General features: G+C 39.3%; 1 protein-coding gene across 2 annotated transcripts in view; it reads right to left on the reverse strand.

Annotated features, from left to right (window-relative positions):
• Positions 1 to 21,213, reverse strand: part of Senp7 (SUMO specific peptidase 7) — a 114,924-nt gene that overhangs the window by 72,214 nt on the left and 21,497 nt on the right. For both annotated transcript variants that reach the window (XM_028760222.1, XM_028760221.1), the window contains one exon: positions 6,990 to 7,187. In XM_028760222.1, the coding sequence (XP_028616055.1) occupies positions 6,990 to 7,187 (198 nt within the window). The remainder of the gene's footprint in view (positions 1 to 6,989; positions 7,188 to 21,213) is intronic.

A 21,213-nucleotide genomic window follows, 5' to 3' on the forward strand; every position in this document is an offset into this window, starting at 1 on the left:
TGTGTGTGTGTGTGTGTGTGTGTGTGTGTGTGTGTGTGTGTGTGTACATACCAAAGCAGAGGTATGGAGGTCAGAAAACAACCTTCAGGGGTTAGTTCCAGTCTTCCATTGTGAATTACAGGGATTAAACTCGGGATGGCAAGCTTGCACACAAAGTGCTTTTACCCCTTGGTCATCTCACTGACCCATAACTTTTAAGAGATTCACAGATTTCCTTTTTGCTTTTTGTGTGTATATAGGTGTGTGTGTGTGTGTGTGTGTGTGTGTGTGTATGCAGGAATATGTATACATTCGTGTGTGAATGGATGCACGTTAGAGGAGAATGGGTACACATGTGTGTATATGTGTGTAGTATGTGGAAGACAGAGGACATCCATAAGTGTTGTTCCTCGGGAGCTGTGCACATTATTTTTTTACCAAGACTCCCACTTGGGGTCTAGGGCTTGTCAATTAAGCTAAGATGGCTGGGCAGTGAGCCCCAGCGTTCCTCCTATTTGCACTTCCCCAGCACTGGGACTGCAAACCTGCCCCACTACGTCCTGCTTTTTACATGGGTGCTGGGATCCCATTACATGGATCAAAATCAGGTCTCATGCTCGTCCAGCACCTTACTAAGCCATGTCCTTGTCCTAAAATTCACAGGTTTCTTTTTCTTTTATAAAACTAAAATTGTAGCCGGGCGGTGGTGGCGCACGCCTTTGATCCCAGCACTTGGGAGGCAGAGGCAGGCGGATTTCTGAGTTCGAGAGTTCGAGGCTAGCCTGGTCTACAGAGTGAGTTCCAGGACAGCCAGGGCTACGCAGAGAAACCCTGTCTCAAAAAAAAAAAAAACTAAAATTGTAATGAACAAATTATCCCTCAACTAGAATAATACTGGCCTAAAGAAATCATAAAATAAACACAGTATTTGGAATACATTGTATTGTTTGTTTCAAATGTATAATTTAAAAAAATAATAAATATACCATTTAGATAAATTCCAAGTATAAATTCATTAAAAGAATATGAATGTACTGTATTCTGTACTTCACTAATAATTGCTGCTACCAATAAATGAAAGCAGGAATAAGTTTATCCTCTCCATGTATCCCACTCAGCTCCTGCTGACCAAGGCTTATAAATGCCTAGAAATTTTCAACCAGGAAAATAAATGTGAACCACATGTGGAAATAAGCTCTACCATAAGAAGACATATACTAACATGTCCTTTAGAAAAAATCAAACACGCTGGGTGCTGGTGCTGCTTGATGTCTATATGCCCCACCCTAGCGCGGCCCGGTAAGGGGGGGGGGGGTCTCTGTGACTTTTAGGCCAGCCTGGTCAACAAAGTTAGTTTCAGGACAGCCAACACTACACAGAGAAACCCTGACTCAAAGAAAAGAGGAGGCGGGGCAAAGAGAGAATCAAACAATTAAGAAATCAAATTTAAAACAAGCCCTACTTGTTTCATTTTTTTAAATACTTACTAGTTTGGTATTTCTAAAATTCCTGACTCTTTATTTTTATTACATTATATATAGTTGATTTAACCCATGTGTTTTCTATTTGTCCTGTTGGTCTTATCCAGAAATCAATGGCATAAACTGTCCTTACAAAAAAGGCAAGGTAGTTAGTTCATTGCTCTTAGATACCAGAATAAAAAGTAAACTTTCTAATAAAAAGTCATTTCAGTACTCAAGTAATTTTGTTTACTTAAAGTTTAAACTTTAGGTGCTGGAAAGATGGCTCAGAGGTTAAGAGCACTGATAGCTCTTCCAGAGGTCGTGAGTTCAATTCCCGGCAAACGAATAGTAGCTCATGGCCATCTGTGCTGTGATTTTGTCCCTTCTTTTGGTGGCTGGGATTTGGTGCCCTCTGCTGGTGTGTCTGAAGACAGCTACAGTGCACCCATAGAAATAAAATAAATACATCTTTTAAAAAAAAAGTTAAACTTTAGGACAAAATTTAAAGGCAAAAGTAAATTTTTATCTCCTGGATAAAAATGAAAATAAGGGCAAAAGGCCTCATGTCAAACTTCAGGAAGTCCGAAGGAGACGCAAACCTCCTGGTGAAAGTAGCAAGTCTCAGAACACATTCATCCAAAGTCATACCCAAAAGAGTTCTCCCATTTCCTTATTTGAGGCTTGGAATCTCTTTTCTGGGTTGTCATCAAACTTACAGAGTCAAGAGGAGGATATGTATCAATAAAAGTCTGAAGTTGTTCCTCCAGTAGGAACTAACTGTTTCTTCCATTCAGCAAATATGTATCATTTAATACATGCCTAATACTGTATTAGGAAAAAGGAATAAAATGTAATATAGTCCCTGTTCTCATAAAGTTTACTGTCAAATGTACAAAGAAGCTAAAAGTCACAATATGTGTGCTATGATGAACAGGCTGTTGAACAGGATAAAGCGAGGTTTCAAGTATAGCCACGTGACAGAGAGTCAGAGATGAATGAGCAGAAATCAGTAAAAGGGGAAGTGGAGATTGCTTACAAGATAAAAGAATGAACGAAATGAAACAGCAGCACATGGCTTTCAGTGAGATATGAACAGTTTCCCAAGAACAATATAAATATGTTAGGACAAACAGACATGGACAAGACAGTCATTGGGTCAGTCATTTGGCATTGTGTGCCAAACTTGAAGGTTACAAGGATCCAAACAGATATAAACTAGTAAGTAACAAGTTTCATGTGACTTTTAAATGTAAGGAATGGCTTGATAAGAAAAGATTCATACTCAGGAAGCCCGAACAAGTTACTATCATAATAATAAAGACACTAAGTTATTGGGGCTTAGACTGGAATGTTGGCAATAATGATGAAACATTATTTAAATATAGAGTTAATTTGAAATCAAAATGATGAGATGTAAGGGATGAAAATAAAAGAGAGTTACAGCCATTCCCAAGTTCTATTTTACAGAGCTTAGTATATGGGTGATCCAGTTACTCAGACAACTAAGGGCATACAAATACAAGAATGAGTTGAGAATAAAGACTGTTTGTACTTGAAACAAGTCTGAGTTTAGTCAACCTAGCCCTCAGCTGAATGCCAGGAACTAGGGAAGAACAGAGGGAGAGAGGGCGGGAGAGAGGGAGACAGAACTAGCATCTATTTTTTAAGATTTATTTATGTAATTTATTCATGTGAGTGCTGTATCTGCATGTGTGTTTGCATGACAAAAGAGGATATTAGATCCTGTTACAGATGGATGTGAACCACACTGTGGTGCTGGGTTGTGGCAGGCAGATCTTTGTGAGTTCAAGGTCATCCTGGTATCCATGGAGAGTTCCAGGCCATGGGTTTCAAAGTGAGTAAATAGTAAGAACCTGTCTCAGGAAGCAAGAAAAAAAAGGAAAGAAGGAAGGGAGGGAGAGAAGAAACAGGGGAAGGAGAGAGGAAGAGAGGGAGGGAAGGAGAGAGGGAAGGAGAGAAGGAGGGAAGGAAAGGAAGGGAAGGAGAGAAGGAGGGAAGGAGGGAGGGAGGGAGGGAAGGAGGGAGGGAAGAATTTCTAATTAAAGACTGTAACTATCAAAGCACTACCATGGTAAGGGGAAAGTTATTCTGATTCTAAACAATTTGCCAACCTAAAAAAAAAAATTGAGAGCTAAAACTATAAATGAAATATATATATATATGTGTATGTATTATATTATAGATTATACATTCCTACAACTAATTCCTTCTTTTTAGAAACCAAACCTCACATTCTGTTTTTAAAACAGGAGGCTGGAGATACACCTCAGTGGTTAGGAGCCCTCGCCACTCTTGTAGATGACTAGAGATTATTCCCCGCACCCACACGGTAGATCACATTATCTGTAACTCCAGTTCCAGGAGAGCCAATACTTTCTTCTGGTGGCTGTGGGTATATGCACATATATGTAAATAAAAACAAATAGTTTTTTTAAAAAAACACAGAATTTTGTCTTCTTATTTTTAAAAATTAAACTGAATATTTACTATTTAAAAAATGAAAGCAATATCTTAATAATATTAAAATTAATGTCTATATTGAATCAATATGTAAAAACTATGAGAATGCTCACAAAGCCAAAAATAGGATCCAGATTAAATTATGTTTAAAATATATGCTAAGATTTAAAAAACAAGAAAGTAAAAAAGGGACCATAGTAGTGGTCTAGAGAGGAGTGACAGAATACGGGTGCTATGAAAGGGAAAATGGGGAAAACTGGGGACTTTTCTCTGGGAGGGGACAGCAATACAGAAGAAAAGGCAGGAGATATAAACGACACTATGAATATTTTTAAAAGTCACAGGGAATCACACTGTTTTATGTTTACTCAAAATTACATATATGTAAGTATATGTATATGTGTACTTACATATCATAGTTTTATGTTTACTCAAAATTACATATATGTAAGTATACATATATAATTACATATGTGTATGAAAATATATATATATAGTATATATATAGTGCATTAATATATAATTACTATATGAAGTAAAAACTTAAGGGTCCTTTGGAAAGTCAATTGGATGGTGTTTTGCTGGGGCAAACATGTGAAGGAACATTTTGTTAAAGTGGACACAGGTGTGAAAGGCTAAGGCCGACTCATGAAGGATCGTTTTGCTGAAGCAGACACAGGAGAGAGGATGTTCTGCTAAAGCAAGCATGTGAAAGGACATGTGAGGAAAGATTCTTGGCTAACAACACACATGTATTGGTTCACCTTACATTGCCGAGTTGAGCTGCATCTGTCAGGACTCCATAGAGAGAAATGCACCAAAAAACTCCTGGTGGTATACTGCAGTTTGTTGTTGCTTCTGGGGACTCAGGCTGGTTGGATGCACGTGCTGAAGCAAGACCCACGGGCAAGGCACATAGAGGACAGGTGATGTTTAGAGGATATGAATAGAACTCCACAGAGTGAAGGAGACCAAGGTTGGCTTGCTGGTCCAGCTAGCTGTGCAACTGCTTGTGGGTCTCATGTCTTCGCTGATCTTCACTTTGCTGAGAGAAGCACAGCAGGAACTTCTCCTGGTGTTCCTCCTGCTGACTCGAGCCACAGCTGAGGCCTGGCTGTCTCTGCTTGGTCATGTCACCGCTGTTGCTAACCTGACACTACCAAACTGGACTGCTGGTGTATCTGTGAAGTGTCTGGAAGTGGATCGAGCTGCCACTGCCTGCTAACCTGTGAACTAAACTGTCAATTTCCAGACAACACAGACGGGAGTTGCTCAAAAAAACAGTTCTCAACAGGTCCACTTCCTCCATATCCTTTCTATCCCACTACCTCTGGTGGGTGATGGGTTACAAGGAAGGTTAAAGCTTTTAAGAACCATCATTAAAAATAGGATTTGAAAAAAAATAAAGTTACAACTATATATGTAATAATTAAAATTATACTACTTGGGGTGATAATATTCCCCCCAAGAGCCATAGACTATCTAACAAAACCTTCAGTACCAGGCATGGGAAACTGGTGGTCAGGAGAGTCCAAGAGACTCCCAAATAATATAAGCTATTGTCAACTGCCCTTGGTTGCCTTCCAGAACTTGAAGGTAAGACCCCATTGCTAAACACTTGAGACACGACTTGGAGAAATCCAGCTGGCTATGACCTGAAAGCCTCCTCCCTAAAACCTGATCTCATCGTATCTTAAGGTGCTATGCAAACTACCAAAGGAGAAAAGCAATGGTCCTACCCAGATGTAAAACCTGTGAAACATAGCAATGGCCAGCATAGCATGACTTCCCTGGGGTGCAATACTGGCATTTATACCTTGGAAGTACACAACAGCCACCTAACAGGACTTAAGACTTGCTCAACAAGAGGGAATTCATGCCTGAAACTATAAACCTAAGCAACCACCTATAGCTGGTTAAGTCACGGAACTTACTACTGCCACTCCCCCAAACTATTATAATCTCTAACTGCATCCTTAATACTTGTCTTTATACCTTTATGGATGAGTGTGGTTCTCATCCCTCATCAAAGAAGCTTCTTTTTACAGCAGATAGGGGCCATTACAGAAAGCCAACAATGCTCAAAATTCGAAGAATAACTGAGCCTCAAGTCCTCAGCCCCAGCTGATGCATCACAGCACAACCCTATACCTAAGGCTCAGGGAGCATCTCAGAGAGGAAGCTGAAGAGCTGTGAGAGAGCGGAGAAGCAGAACTGCCACAAGACAGCACCTTCTGTAGACAACAGGGACGCTTCGATATAGTTTCAACAACACAGGCTCCTAACCCTGAGCAATCTGAAGAACGATACTCCTAGGTGACAGGCCAACATGGAAGACGTCCTCACTCCTAGATAATGAATGACTACTGAGAGAGGAAGACTTGGTCTTCATCAGGGCTCTCTAATTGGTTATCCAATACAAAGTGGTCAGCCCTAAAAAAACATGTCCATGCAAGCACACTAAAAGGACTCAGCATGCTGTATATGTATATGTATCCATAAACATATATATATATATGTGTGTGTGTGTATACATATATATATATGTATGTATGTATTATGTATGTATATTTGCAGTAATAATGATTAAAGAAAAGAAGCCATGCATTTGAGAGGGAGCAAGTAGAATCTGAGAGTGTTTGGAGAGAATAAAAGGAAGGGGGAAAAGAATGTAAACACCATACATATGTAAAATTTAAAAAAATTAAGTAAGAATTAAAGGTAAAAAATAAAAAATAAACATTAATATGCACATATATTCAAGTATGCATACATATTATGTTTTATAACATAAATTCCTAAAGTACACACATTAATTAATCATAAAGTAAGTTAAATGGAATAAAGAGCATTTGAATCCCTTGCCAATCCCTTCAGTGAAGTGCAGACCATCATCTAACCGAAAGCCAGACGGAAAACTCTAGGTTTGCAGGAGAGTGGAACACAACTGTATGCACTCGTCTTCACTATCATTTCCAACAATCTTATTTTTAAGAATATTGGATTTATTATTTCATATGGAGTAAAATCAAAAGTATGGAACAAAATCAATACTAAATAACGTACCTTTCAGATAAATTAAGGCTTTGGTGAAGAGGATCTAATCTTTGACATGTCTCTATGCTGTCAACAGATGTCGAAGGCAATGAGTCTGATTGCACCTTGCTGGTATCACATAAATTAGCATCATTTCTAGGCAGGGTCTTTCTGAATTCTCGTCCTAAGTCCGTCCACAGAACATTCGTCAACATAACTCTGAGATGCCTGTTATATACACAAATAATACATATGGTTCTAAATGTTACATGCATTTATTACAAGCCTTAACAAGTGAGTATCTCCTAAACTTATGAATTTCACTACTTCAAAAAAGTAATTATAAGCAGTGTAAGTAAAAAAAACAAATATCTAGCCATTCTCAATGACACATTAAAAAGTAAAGCCTACTTCACTAACACTGAGATTTTTTTCAGTTATATCAAACAAACTATAACCATCCTCAAAAATATGTAATTGCTGGAGTCCTAGCAACACATCCTTTCCCACAGGTAGTGGAAAGTGTGCATGCACCTGTAGCTCTCATCGCAGAATCCACCATGTTCTGTGTTACAATGTGGTCTTGCTTTAACATGCAGGAATTTAGAAAATATATTAAAACTAAGAGAAAATGAGACTCTTACATTACTTTATTTCTAACATGGATAAATAAACATTTGTATTTAATGCTAACAACTGTGCAGGACTCTACAAATACAAGGGCTGGCAGAGGAAGATCTTCATGAAGCAGGAGGAAATCTGGTTCAATGCAACTTAGTCAGTCAGTGTTAGTTCACACTCCTAGACTCTGGCTCCAAGTAGTTTATTTTAGCCATATTTAAGCATAGCACAAGCTTGGAAAAAAGTATCCTGATGATAATTAATCCAGTCGAGTATATACAACAAAGCTTAAGACATCCTGACAGTGAAACTCTTTACAAAGTACATATTGCCTCTTCCATAAAGCTGGGTTTTGACTCAGGAACAATGCTCAAATAAGGGTCTATGGAAAATGACTGACAAACTAAGTCTGGAGGATTCAGGTGAAGCCTGGCCCCACAGACAGCAAAAGACCACCAGGTTATAAACTACCATTCCCAGCTTTCTGGGTGGAAAACACCTTCCTCTGAAGAAACAAGCCTGTGTTTATCCCCAGCGCCTATCTGTGAGTACGAGGGCCTCACACCCTCAGCAAGAACAACTACTTTAATTGCTGAACCATTTCTCCAGCCAGTATAGTGATGAATGAGTCTGAGTGTCAAGTTCACAAGATCTATAATAGTTAGACTTCATTGTCAACTTGACTGGGTTTCAAATCCCCATGGAAACATAGTTCTAGCTATAGCTATAAGGCTGCTTCCAGAAAGATTTCACTGAGAAGGGGGGACCACCCTGACTGTGTGTGGTACCACGCCATGGGCTGGGATCCAGGACATAATGAAAAGGAGAAAGTAAGTGGAACACCTCATACCTCTGTTGGTACTTCTCCACCAAAGATTCAGTTTTATAACATTCATGCTACCTAGCCTTACCTGCCATACAGACTTTGGGGTGGTTTGGATGAGATTCTCCCAATAGGTACATATGCTTGCTTACTCCCCAGTTGAACTGCAGGGAAAGATTAAGAGCTGTATCCATGTTGGAGAAAGGGTGTCATTGAGGGTAGGCGCTAAGGTCTCAAAAGCCCATGTTATATCCAGCATGTCCCTCTTTCTCCCCCAACCCCCCGCCTGCTGCCTGAGGATCAGGATGTAAAGCTCTCAGCTACTTTTCCAGCAACAGAACACTAAGATATCTTTCTTAAATCATGAGCTAAAATGAACCCTTCCTTCCTCAAGTTGCTTCTTATCAGGTAATTGGTCATATCAAGAGAATAGTAGCCTGGCAGTGGTGGCACACGCATTTAATCCCAGCACTTCGGAGGCAGAGACAGGTGGATTTCTGAGTTCGAGGCCAGTCTGGTCTATAGAGTGAGTTCCAGGACAGCTAGGGCTACACAGAGAAACCCTGTCTCGAAAAAAAAAAAAGGGGGGGGGAGGGAAAAACTGAATAGGCAATGAAATCTTGAGTAAAAAGAACAAAACTTAAGATATCACAATGCCTGATTTCAAGATATACAAGATGTACAGAGCCACAGTAACCAAAATAACACGGGTATTATCATAAAAGCAGAAAGATCAATGGAACAGAATACAGTCTGTAACTACTGTTTCCATCTACTGGAAACTGATTTTCAACAAAGACACTAAAAACTAACATTAGAGAAAGGTCATCCTTTTCAATAAACTGTCCTGAGAAAACTGAATACATAAATGTAGAAAATTTCAAGTTGATTCCAATTTCCCATGGCATACAAAAGAATCAAACTTAAATAGATAAAAGATCTAAATGTAAGGCCTCAAGATGAGTAATTAGTATACTACAAGAAAACATTTCAAACATTGATACCTTCAAATTTTCAGATAGAACCTGAAAGGCAAAAAAAAAAAAAAAAGAAACTAAAGTGAAAACTGAGAAGCCTTTACTCCTACAGGCTAATTTTCATAGTGCTAAAGGTGCTATGCTCATTACTGAAGAAGAAAAGTAGTAGTTACCAATCCTATCCAATCTTATCAACCCCGAGGCCTATAAAAATAACCAACCTAGCAAGCCACTGGTACAACAGTGGTACTCATGTCATAGAAGTAACACTTTCTAGTTGGATTAAAGATGGAATCCATAGTGTTCACAGCCTTTTGCAGCACCGCCGCTCTCTAACGTCAGCGCAACCTCTCGCTTGCCGAGCTCCAGCCGAAGGAGAAGGGGTGTAAGAAAGGAGGTGTCCATACCATGGCTCGTAAAAGCAGACTGCCCGCAAATCCACCGGTGAAAAAGCACCCAGAAAACAACTGGCTACAAAAGCCGCTTGCAAGACTGCGACCTCTACTGGAAGGGTGAAGAAACCTCATTGTTATAAGCCTGGTACTGTGGCACTCCGTAAAATCAGAGGCCACTACCAGAAGTCTATTGAACTTCTGATTCGCAAGCTCCCCTTTCAGTGTCTAGTGCGAAAAATTGCTCAGGACTTCAAAACAGATCTGCGCTTCCAGACTGCAGCTATTGGTGCTTTGTAGGAGGCAAGTGAGGCCTATCTGGTTGGCCTTTTTGTGTGTTATCCATGCCAAACATGTAACAATTATGACAAAAGATACCCACCTAGCACTCGAGCATATGCAGAGAATTCGCTTAAGAGTCTACTATAAAGGGAAACATTTCATTCTCAAAAAAATTTTTTCCTCTTCTTCCTGTTATCAGTAGTTCTGAATGTTAGATATTTTTTCCATGGGGTCAAAGGTATGGTTTTGAGTAGAAACATAGGGGACAGAATCAGGTATTGGCAGTTTCTCCACATTCATTTGTGTGTGAATTTTTAATATAAATGCAAGATGTAAAGCATTAATGCAAGCAAAATGTTTCAGTGAATACATTTCAACTTCACAGCAATTATAAATAAACCTGTTAAAAATTTCTGGACAATGCCAACATTTGGATTTTTTAAAAATAAATTTCTTATTGAAGACAACTAAATGGTATTTATAGCATTTTTATCATACAGTAGATTCCATCTAGTCACTATACTTTTCTGAGTTGTCCTACATGCAAGTATATGTTTTTAATGTTCTGTCTTCTGTGCTGTTCCTGTAAGCTCTCTATTAAAATACATTAAACTATTAAAAAAAAATGGAATCCATACCGGGATACTGTTATTGGGGCCAAGAATTTGTGGTCAGACAGAACATAAGCACTAGGGGAAAACCTACTAGTATTCTGCTAACTAGACTAAACACCATACACATAGATTGGAGCGTCTCTCAAGCCTCATCTGAGAAGGTTTTTTTGCAGTAGATGGTGATTACACACTCACCACTGTTATGGTGCAGAAAATAAGATCTGTGCAAGCTCAAGCCAGACAAACTCCCAGCATGGAGAAGGTAGGGATCCTGAAATCTCACCCCGAGTTGAAGAGTTACTGGCAACTGATAGTGCTGGGAGAGGGGTGTCAGTTTTCTTTAAGGGTGTGGCCTTTGGTAGGTCAAAGCCACTACAGGGGATGGCCACACATCCAAGACTATATAGACATTACTAATATAACTTTTCAAAAACTGAGGACATACAGTTGGGTAAGTATAGAAGGAGGGTAGACCTGGTAGGAGTTGGAGGAGGTGATTAGATCAAAATACAATACATTCAATTCTCAAAGAACTGATAAAAATGTCTAAATAACTAAAAGAAAACATGAAAAAGTGAAAGAATGATATACAAATAAGATAAAAATATTAGTAAAGATATAATCCAAAAAATAAATAAATAAACTCTAGATCTTAAAAATGTATCAACTAGAAGAATGTGGTGGTCCACACCTTTCATCCCAAAGCTCAGAAAGCAGAGGCAAATAGATTTCTTGTGAGTTCCAGGCTAGCCTGGTCTAACTGTTATGTGCTAGAACAGCCAGGGGTGTCTATATATGAGTCCTTGTCTTTAAAAAAAAAGTATTAACTGAAATTTTGAAGTTTTTAAATCCACTAAAGAAATATATGAACTGTGGTTGTCCTAAAAGAAGAAAAAAAAAGAAGCAGAGTGGATATCTGAGGAAATAAACAAGTATAGACATCCAAGAAACTCAACAGACTCAATATTCAATATGGTGGACTGAGAGAGCCACATCTAAGCAGACTATAATCAGTTTTCAAATGGTCAGAGGTCGTGAAAATAAGAAACACATGACAAAGTCTATTTCTAAGCTTGTCATCAGATTTATCAGAAAACAGAGGTGAGAATGCAATGGATCCACACACTCTGTCGTGAGAATACTGTATACTATTACAGATACATAGACAAATACATTTCTTTTTTTTTTTCCTTCTTTTTTTTATTGGATGTTTTATTTACATTTCATATGTTATCCCCTTACCCATCCCCCACCCACCCGGGAACCCCCTATCCCCTTACCCCTCCTCCTTCTTCTCCGTGGATGTAACCCCCACCTACCCCCCCCACTCCCACTTCCCCACCCTCAAAATTCCCACCCCCTGGGGCGTCCAGCCTTCATGAGGTCAAGGATCTCATCTTCCACCTGTGCCCAGCAGGGCCCTCCACTCTTACATATTCAGCTGAAGCCCTGGATCCCTCCATAAGTGCTCCCAGGCTGGTGGTTAGGACCCTGGGAGCTGTGGTTGGTTGGTGACAAATACATTTCTACCTTTCTGTTATGTTAGCATTTACTGGATAACAATAAATTCACAAGACTGAGTGGTTTCATTGGCAGTAATTTGCCAGATAATACAACTTACTTTTGTAATCTGGCTAAGGTGAATACAATCTTACTTCCTAATAATTAAGCACTAGTTCATAATTAATGTTAGTAATTGCCACTTAATTATTCTCATACAACACATCACACAATGCATTATAGATAGATATATCTATATAGACATGTACATATGTGGTTTACACAGTGAATGAAACTTAAAAGAGGCTGCAGCAGAGTTCAAAGGCTAGAAAAATGAACTGAGAGAAGAGACCATATTAACAGAGTAAGGAATCAGGACCAGTACCAAGAAGGGATGGCTGCTGGAAAGCAAAGTAGTAGAGTTGGGCTATGACATAAAAGGCCAAACAGGAGTCCAAGTGCAAGAAACTGAGGATTCAGACCAGGCAAAAAAGTGAGCAGGTGGACAGGCAAATAGACCAAGTCAACAGCAGACTAAGGTGAGCAGAAACCCCAGGAACAGTCCAGAGTCCTTTGCTTGTTAGTCTTTGGTGTACATCAATACACATCAGATATCACATTGCAGGTGGTAGGACCATACCACTCCAGGGTTAGGTATCCATATGTCTTAGGGTTTCATTGCTTTATTTCTTCAGATGAGGGAATAATATAAGAGCCATTCCTAAGCATTTATGGCTCTTTCTGAACTTTGGCTGGCTGTTTCAACTTAGCTGTTCTGGACTAAACAATCTCCATGCTAACTGACTCAAACTCACTTCTCTTGGCTTCTAACTGAATTGCTCTGCCTGGCCTCATACTAATTCTAGCAATATTTTAATCCTTTGGCTCCTTCGCATTCTCTGGTTGTTTTGTCTTCACCTGTGTCTAGTTTGTTCTCTCTGCAACTTGTCTCTGTAAAACTGGTCCAATAAGAAACTCTTGGTTAACCAGATCCCAGAGCTCCCAGGGACTAAACCTTCAAACAAAGAGTACACATGGAGCACCCCATGGCTCTAGCCACATATGTAGCAGAGGATGACCTTATTGGATATCGATGGTCCTGTGAAGGCTCGATGCCCCCATGTAGGAGAATGCCAGGGCAGGGAGGTGGGAGTGGGTGGGTGGGTGGGACAGCACCCTCATAGAAACAGGGGGACGGAGGATGGGATAGGGATTTCTGGCAGGGAAACTGGGAAAGAGAATAACATTTAAAATGTAAATAAATAAAATATCCAATTTAAAAGGAACTCTTGGTTAAAAACAAACCTCTCCTGTTCTCATAAGAGTTGGTAATATCCTATCTCTGACTTATTCTGTCAAATCTTTCTTTGATTCATCTGCCCCTCAATTAGATGTCACTTTCAAACATTCCTGTTTTCTTCTATAAACTAACCTTACCTTCATTGTTTGGGATTTAAGGTGTGTACTAAGAGCATATCTGTATTCCAGCCACATTATACTGTAATCCAGAGTATGTCTGCACTCCAGCTGGATCACATAGACCTAGAAGGCCTCTGGATGTGACCCTTTGTCAGAGGAGCAATGTTGCTAAATTACAATTCCCCTACAAAGAGACACATGGCCATGGCAACTCTTATAATAGAAACCATTTCACTGGGGCTGGCTTCCGGCTCCAGAGGTTTAGTTCAGTATCACCATGGCAGGAAGCATAGCAGCATGCCGGCAGACACGGTACTGGCTGGAGGAGCCAAGAATTTACATCTTGATCCTCAGGCACCAGAAAGAGACTGTGTTCAACACTGGACAGAACTTGAGTCTATATGACCTCAAAGCCCTTACTCCACAGTGTCACGCTTCCTCTAAAAAGACCATACCTCCTCCAATAAGGCCAAACATCCTAATAGTGCTTCCCCTTATGGCTAAGCATTTACACATTTGAGTCTATGGGGGCCAGAGATATTACACACAGAAAACCTGTCTAGAAAAACAAAACCAAAAACCTTTCATACTATGTCTGGTCTGGTAAATATGTCCAGAGCTTGGGCTCATCATCCCCTCCACAACTGGAGACAACAGCCAAAGACATCAAGAAACAGTATTTAATTTTTTGAGAGTTTCATATGTGTCTTTTCTTTGTTGTTGTTGTTTTTGTTTTTTTGAGGCAGGGTTTCTCTGTGGTCATATGTGTCTTGATCATAAACTTCCCTACTCATTCAACTTTATCTCTCTCTTTTTTTAAACCTTCAATACCAGTTTGTGCTGCCCAAATATTTTTGATCTTCTAAGAGTGTGTGGTCTTCCAGTGGAGTGTGGTCTACTTCCTAAAAGCTACACTCTTAGAGAAACTCATTCTTCCTCTTCCAGTCACTAGCAATTGCCAATAAGACAATGACTGAATAAAGAAAAATATATGAGCCATTACAAAATGAGTCCTGCTAACAACAGTGTGCCTTCTCTCATGCATGCTTTAAGAAACAACCATATTTCTTCCTCTCTCTCTTTCTGCTCCTTCTCTCTTTTCCCTCCCCTCCCCTCCCCTCCCCTCCCTCCCTCCCTCCCTCCCTCCCTCTCTCTCTCTCTCTCTCTCTCTTTCTCTCTCTCCTTTTTGGTTTTGTGAGTTAGGGTCTCACTCTGTAGCTCTGGCTGTCCTGGAACTCACTATGTACACCAGGCTAGCCTTGACCTCATAGAGACCTGTCTGCCTCTGCCTCATGAGAGCTAGGATTAAAGGTATGAACCAGCATACCCAAAAATATAGAAACAACTATATTTTTTTCAAAAAAATTTATACTTTGTCAAAAAATAAAAGTGTGTGTGTATGTGTGTGTATGTGCTTTAAGAAACAACCATATTTCTTTCTCCTTTTTTATTTTTATTCCCTTTATTTACTTTTATTTATATGAGTACACTATAGCTGTCTTCAGACATACCAGAAGAAGGCATCAATCCCATGATAGATTACTGTGAGCCACTATGTGGTTGCTGGGAATTGAGCTCAGGACCTCTGGAAGAGCAATCAGTGCTCTTAACCCCTGAGCCATCTCTCCATGTTTCTTAAAGCATGTATGAAAGAAAGCACAACTGTTGTTATAACAGGACTAGTTTTGTAATTGCTCATGTGTTTTTTTCTTTATTCAATCCTTGTTTCTTGATGTTTTTGGTTAAAATAGAATGCTCAGAACTTCTAGGAGAGGTGGTAGTCTATAAGCTACCTTCAATTTAGCTAAAGGAGAGAATAAAAAATAAAATAACAGACTCCAGCTGGAGAGATGGCTCAGAAGCCAAGAGCACTGACTGCTCTTCCTGAGCTAGAGTCACTGGAAAAGAGAAAGACAAATGAGAAATGCCTCCATAAGACTGGACTATAAGCAAGCCTGCAGGACATTTTCTTAGTGACTGATATGGGAAGCCACAGCCCATTGTGGGTGGGGCCACCCCTGGGCAGGAGGTCCTGGGTTCTATAAGAAAGCAGGTTGAGCAAGTCATGGAGAACAGCTATTAAGCAGCATTCCTTCATGGCCTCTGCATCAGTTCCTGCCTACAGTTTCCTTCCCTGTTTGAGTTCCTATCCTGAACAACAATATGGGAGCATAAATCAAACAAGCCCTTTCCTCCCCAAGTTGATTTGATCATGGTGTTCTACCATAGCAACCTATAATGTAACTGAGTTAGTAACTCTAAGACACAATGATGAGTTCTTTACCTATAATGAGCTCAGTGCTGTGATTGCTTCCTATATTCCTGACACATAGGAAGACACCCTCCAACTAAACGTTAGTAACCCTAGGGAATATGAGCTAGAGTATCCACAGGGGTGAAGAACCTGCCTAGACTACAGATTGCAAAGCATTAACAAGTGTGCATAATAGAGAACCCTGGTAATAAAAGAAGGCATCATATACTTGTCCAATACAGGTTCAGCAATAGCATAAACTGCAGGAAGGATAGGAATTCAGAGTCCAACTGACCCTATCTACCCTCAGGTCATACAACTTGGAAGTTTCTAGGACCTAAAAAGCTTAATTCTTACTATCTCACCCTTTTCTTCTTTTTGACCTTTGGGATTCCCCTTCTTTCTTCTTACTGTACGTTTCAGCAGTTTTACATTGTTTTCCAAATCTTTTTGGTTTTGCTATTCCCATTTACGCACTTTTATTTTTCCTAATCTTGCTTTTTTTCTTGCCCTCAAAATGTTCTTCTCAACTTCTTGTTCCTTTCCTTCACCTTGTTCCTCTGTTTTTCCTTTCTCTGGCTCCTCTAATCTCACTCATGCATTTCCCTGCTTTAAGTAGTCTTTAACTTCATAGTATATCCGACTGAAACTCTTCCATTTTCAGTTTACAGTCACTGATGAGATAGTAGATGGCTTGAATGGATTGTAAGTACATTTTCTGCATCTTCTGTAAGATTTAATGTTATTGTTGTTGTTGTTAGAGCAGTATGTTTTCTCTTCACAGTAGTACATGGAATTGAGTCTTCAAAAGTAGACTGCTCAATAAGATCCCCAAATAAAATTGAAACAAATACTCAAACCAACAGATACCCATATATAAACATGAAACAAGAAAAACCAGCTGACTCAAAAATATCAACAGACATTCTTTGCACATTTGTTGGGGGTAGGGGAACACATGCACACCTGTTGTTCTCAGATACCACCTACCTTTTTCTGAGACAAAGTCCCTCACTAGCCTAGAACTTGACAAGTAAAGTAAACTGGCTATCCAGTAAGCCCCAGAGATGGGTCTGTCTCTATTTGAACAGTGCTGGGATTATAAGTACAACACACTTTACCCATTTCTGGGTTCTGGGATTGACATCAGGTCCCCTCCAAAATACTTTGCCAACTGAGTTAGTACCCCAGTCCCTAGTAACATAAATTCTAAAGAGCTGAATAAAAGGCTATATTCAGGATGGCAGTAATAAATGCCAGGAAAACCTTTCTTCTCAGTACTTGTTACTCAGTGATCAGCACTCACCACTTGCAAGAACAGCAATGAGATGCCATTTCACAGAAGACTCCTGCTTGAATGGTCTCAGTAGTCTAAGGCCATCCACAATGCACTCTCAGGAAATACAGAACAAGTGTTGCTGGACTATAGCTAGAAACCTGGCCAGAAGAATACTGCCAGATGGAGAGGAACAAATCTTGAGTCACAACTGTAGTATTTCAAGAATTGAAAACCTGGTGGAGCCAAACTCTGAAAGAGTTTCCCACAGGCTCTAACCAGTGTTCTGTACAGTAAAAAGGTTCACACAGGAGCAATGCCAGCATTTGCAACCAGTCTTCTGAAGTGTGAGCAGTATCTAAGACTCTGCCTCTGCAATACGGCTCATCCGTAATCTATCTCAAAGGAAAACTTAAAAGGTGAAAATTGAAGGACTCCTTGGGGTGAGACAGGATTCTGAGAGTCAAGCAAACAGCCCAGAAACTGCAGTCTGAGTCTAGCATGTAGTTTTCAGATCCTTTTTGTCCACCTACCTCTCTGCTCTCCACATGTTTCTCTACTGTTTAAATGACTAAACTCAATTTAGTGGGCCAAGTTGGCCCTACTCTATTCTTAGTCTACATCACTGGTTTGGGTTTTGTTTGTTTTTCCTATTTATACTTTCTATATCATTTTCCTCTCCCAAAGACCATGGACTGGCTGAGTTTGAGGTGTCCGTCTCAGCCTCCTAAAGGTAGGGCTACTGTACAATATCTAGTTGCACATGTTTTTACCTTTCTCATTTCAGTCTACCCTTAGAAAATTGCTCCTGCATCTTCCTTTCCCCGTTTTCGGTTCCTACTATTCCCTTCTATTTGTGATTTCTTCCTACACTTTTAACAACACAAAACCCTGGTTTTGATTTCTTCTTTCCTTTCCACTCATACAGTAACTAATATATTTGAAAAGAAAGAACTATCAGTGTCCCTGTACTTCCTAAAATGACTGGCACTAAGGGGTGATTGTTTTTTAGTTTACTATTACTGTATTCTCATAGTGATCTATCCTCCCCGGGTGGTAACTACTTTTATAGACTAGATTCAATTCACTAGGGATTGAATCTGGTGTTTTCAACAGCAGTCTCCAATTAGGAATAGGAATATTTACTCTGCCCTAATGCATCTTAGAAGTATGTAACTCCGTTTGATTAAACAAGAGTTTATCTCAAGTTTCAGAAGAAACTTTGAATTCAGACTTCTGAACAATGCTGAAGCTTTTACTACTGTGGGAAATCAAAGAGATGGACATGAATCATTGGTGGCAGGGGTAGAATGTTGTTATGATTTAAAGAGATGTTACTAGGTATCAAATCGGCAAAGAATGGACTTACAATGGTTAATTTTGATTGTCCTGTGGATTAGGTTGAAAAGGGCCTAGGATAATTAATAATGTAAACCTGGGCATACCCAGGAGGGCTTTCCAGAGACAATAAATCATGAGAACTCTAACCTAATGAACAGTTTGTTCCACTGATGGATTCGAATTCTGAATAAACTATTTCGAGGTGGAAGCACTATAGGAGGAAGCAGGCACTGAGTGTATGTCCCTGGAGGTCTATCTTGTCTTTGCCTTCTTGCTGCTGCTCTTCTCTGCAACATACTCATATCACTATGGTTGCCTGCCTTACCACAAATGCAGAATCAAGGGACCTGTCTTAGTTAGGGTTTCCATTGCTGAGAAGAGGCATCATGACCAAGGCAACTCTTATAAGGGACATTTAATTGGGGCTGGCTTACAGGTTCAGAGGTTCAGTCCATTATCACCATGGCAGGAAGCATGGCAGTGTCCAGGCAGACACAGTGCTGGAAAAAGAGCTAAGAGTTCTACATCTTGATCTAAAGGCAGTCAGGAGAAGACTGGCATCCTCAGGCTGCTAGGAAGAAGCCCTTTTTGTCTACCCACACAGTGACACACTTCCTCCAACAAGGCCACACCTCCTAATTGTGCCACTTCTTGGCCCAAGTATATTAAAAATCATCACAGAAATCAAGGACTAAGTTGAATCTTTGAAACTGTGAACCAAAATAAGTAATTCATTCCTTTAAAATGTTTCTTTTTTGAGCATTTGTTCACAGCTATACAAAAGAAACTACAATCAACCATTTTATCTACCTTCAGTTTAGTATAAGATTTAGAAAAATGTTAAAAATCAAAAGCTTGAGAATCTTCAGTAAAAGTTAAAAAAAAAAAAAAAAAGTCAATCTAGTTGAAAATACAAACATGGTGATCCTTCCCAGCTTACGTCACTCAGAATTAGCTCAAATCCTCTCTGCATTGAATGTTTTTAATTATCTTTATATAGTCAACCATGTCCCCTAAAATGACATATAGGCACATTTTATGAGAAGTTTCATTTTGTGAATTTAAAGATAATATAGATATTTAAAAAAATACCTGGACAGTGGTGGTGTACGCCTTTAATCCCAGCACTTGGGAGGCAGAAACAAGGGGATTTCTGAATTCGAGGCCAGCCTGGTCTACAGAGTGAGTTCCAGGACAGTCAGGGCTACACAGAGAAACCCTGCCTTGGAAAAAGAAAAAGAAATAAAAAAGAAAAAAGAAAAAATATACTCTACTTCAGGTACAAAATTTGAAATAATACAAAGTCCTCTAGATTTTAAAATTTGGTCAAAATCAGATTACATTATCCCAAAGGTAGTTGGCTGAGCAGAATATAAACTGATTATAATACTGTCTATGTCACCTTACCAACATGTAAACAATTCACTGCTGAGGGTGTAATTTATGCACTAAAAATAGCTTTTTTTCTATAACTGTGATGTTATCTTGATATTGACTGGTGTTGAATTTTAATGTACTTTTCTCCTTTAGCACTTTTATGAAGAGCGTATAAAGTGGCCTTTATAGTGCAAATACTGATAACATACCTCAATATCATTAGTCAGACGTCATAAACTCAAAGCCCAACTTTCTATTCCAAGATGATGATTTAGCACAAATCAAACTGAGAGAGATTACAGATGATGCCAAGAAACAAGATGGAGTATTAAAGTCATGAAGGGCTATAACAGCTTTTCACTGATCTCCTCAATGGACTTTTGCCCACATCGTAAGTACTGTTTGAGGAAGATGACACTTGAACTATGTAAGGTTTCTAGTGTCTTGCTACCATAAAATGATAAGCCTCATAATGCAAACCTTTCTGCAACACTGGATTGACATTTTTAACCAAAAAACTGATTCCTCAAATATAATTTTCTATGATCTTAATAAGGAGACACTAAGTCCACAGAGTTTGTGACTGTTCCAAAGACTGGCGTCATCACTGTGTCCACCAAGCCCTCACCTCCCACCACCCTCTGGTACTAGGAATTGAGCACTGGACCTCACACAGGCTAGGCTAGCGCTCTACCACTGGGCTATGCCACCAGTGCATTCTTTACCTTTTCATTGTGAGACAGAATCTAAGTTGTCCACGCTGGCCTTGAACTCATGCTCTAGTCGAGGCTGGCCCTAAGCTTGCATCCTCATGCCTCAACCTCCCAAGCATGTCTGCACTGCACAGTCTGGTTTATATTGAGATTTTTATTTGCGATTTATCTATACTATGAAAGACTATCAACAGGTTCATAAACTGCTATGACGACATCAACATATATTTTCTAAAATTTCCTTTATCAGTAGCTTACAAAAATAGTCTATCAGGAAATTTAATTATCTTCTAAGTGTATATGATCTAATAATTATAATTTTTACTTCATTGTTACTGTTTAAATTCATCCTGTTTAAAGAGGAAATACTAAACTCTTTGCTAAAATAATAACTTTCTAACTAGACTGATGCCCAACACTAGTATGTCCTAAATTCCTTCTGAAAATAATTGTTTGAATCTCCAGATACTGAGTTTACTACATCTATATTTTGTGAATACTATGATTATATCAAGTAAAAGTTGCTGAATAATGTACCTTTTAAGCCACTGATGACAAATATGAATCAAGAAGTATTATCAGTCTATAAATTTTACATTGTCAGCCAAAGTTAATCAAAATATACCAAACACACACAAACAATTAGTAAAGACAATGTATAATCA

The sequence above is a fragment of the Grammomys surdaster genome, unplaced genomic scaffold (assembly GCF_004785775.1).
Source record: "Grammomys surdaster isolate TR1022 unplaced genomic scaffold, NIH_TR_1.0 126398, whole genome shotgun sequence".
Classification (NCBI taxonomy): domain Eukaryota; kingdom Metazoa; phylum Chordata; class Mammalia; order Rodentia; family Muridae; genus Grammomys; species Grammomys surdaster.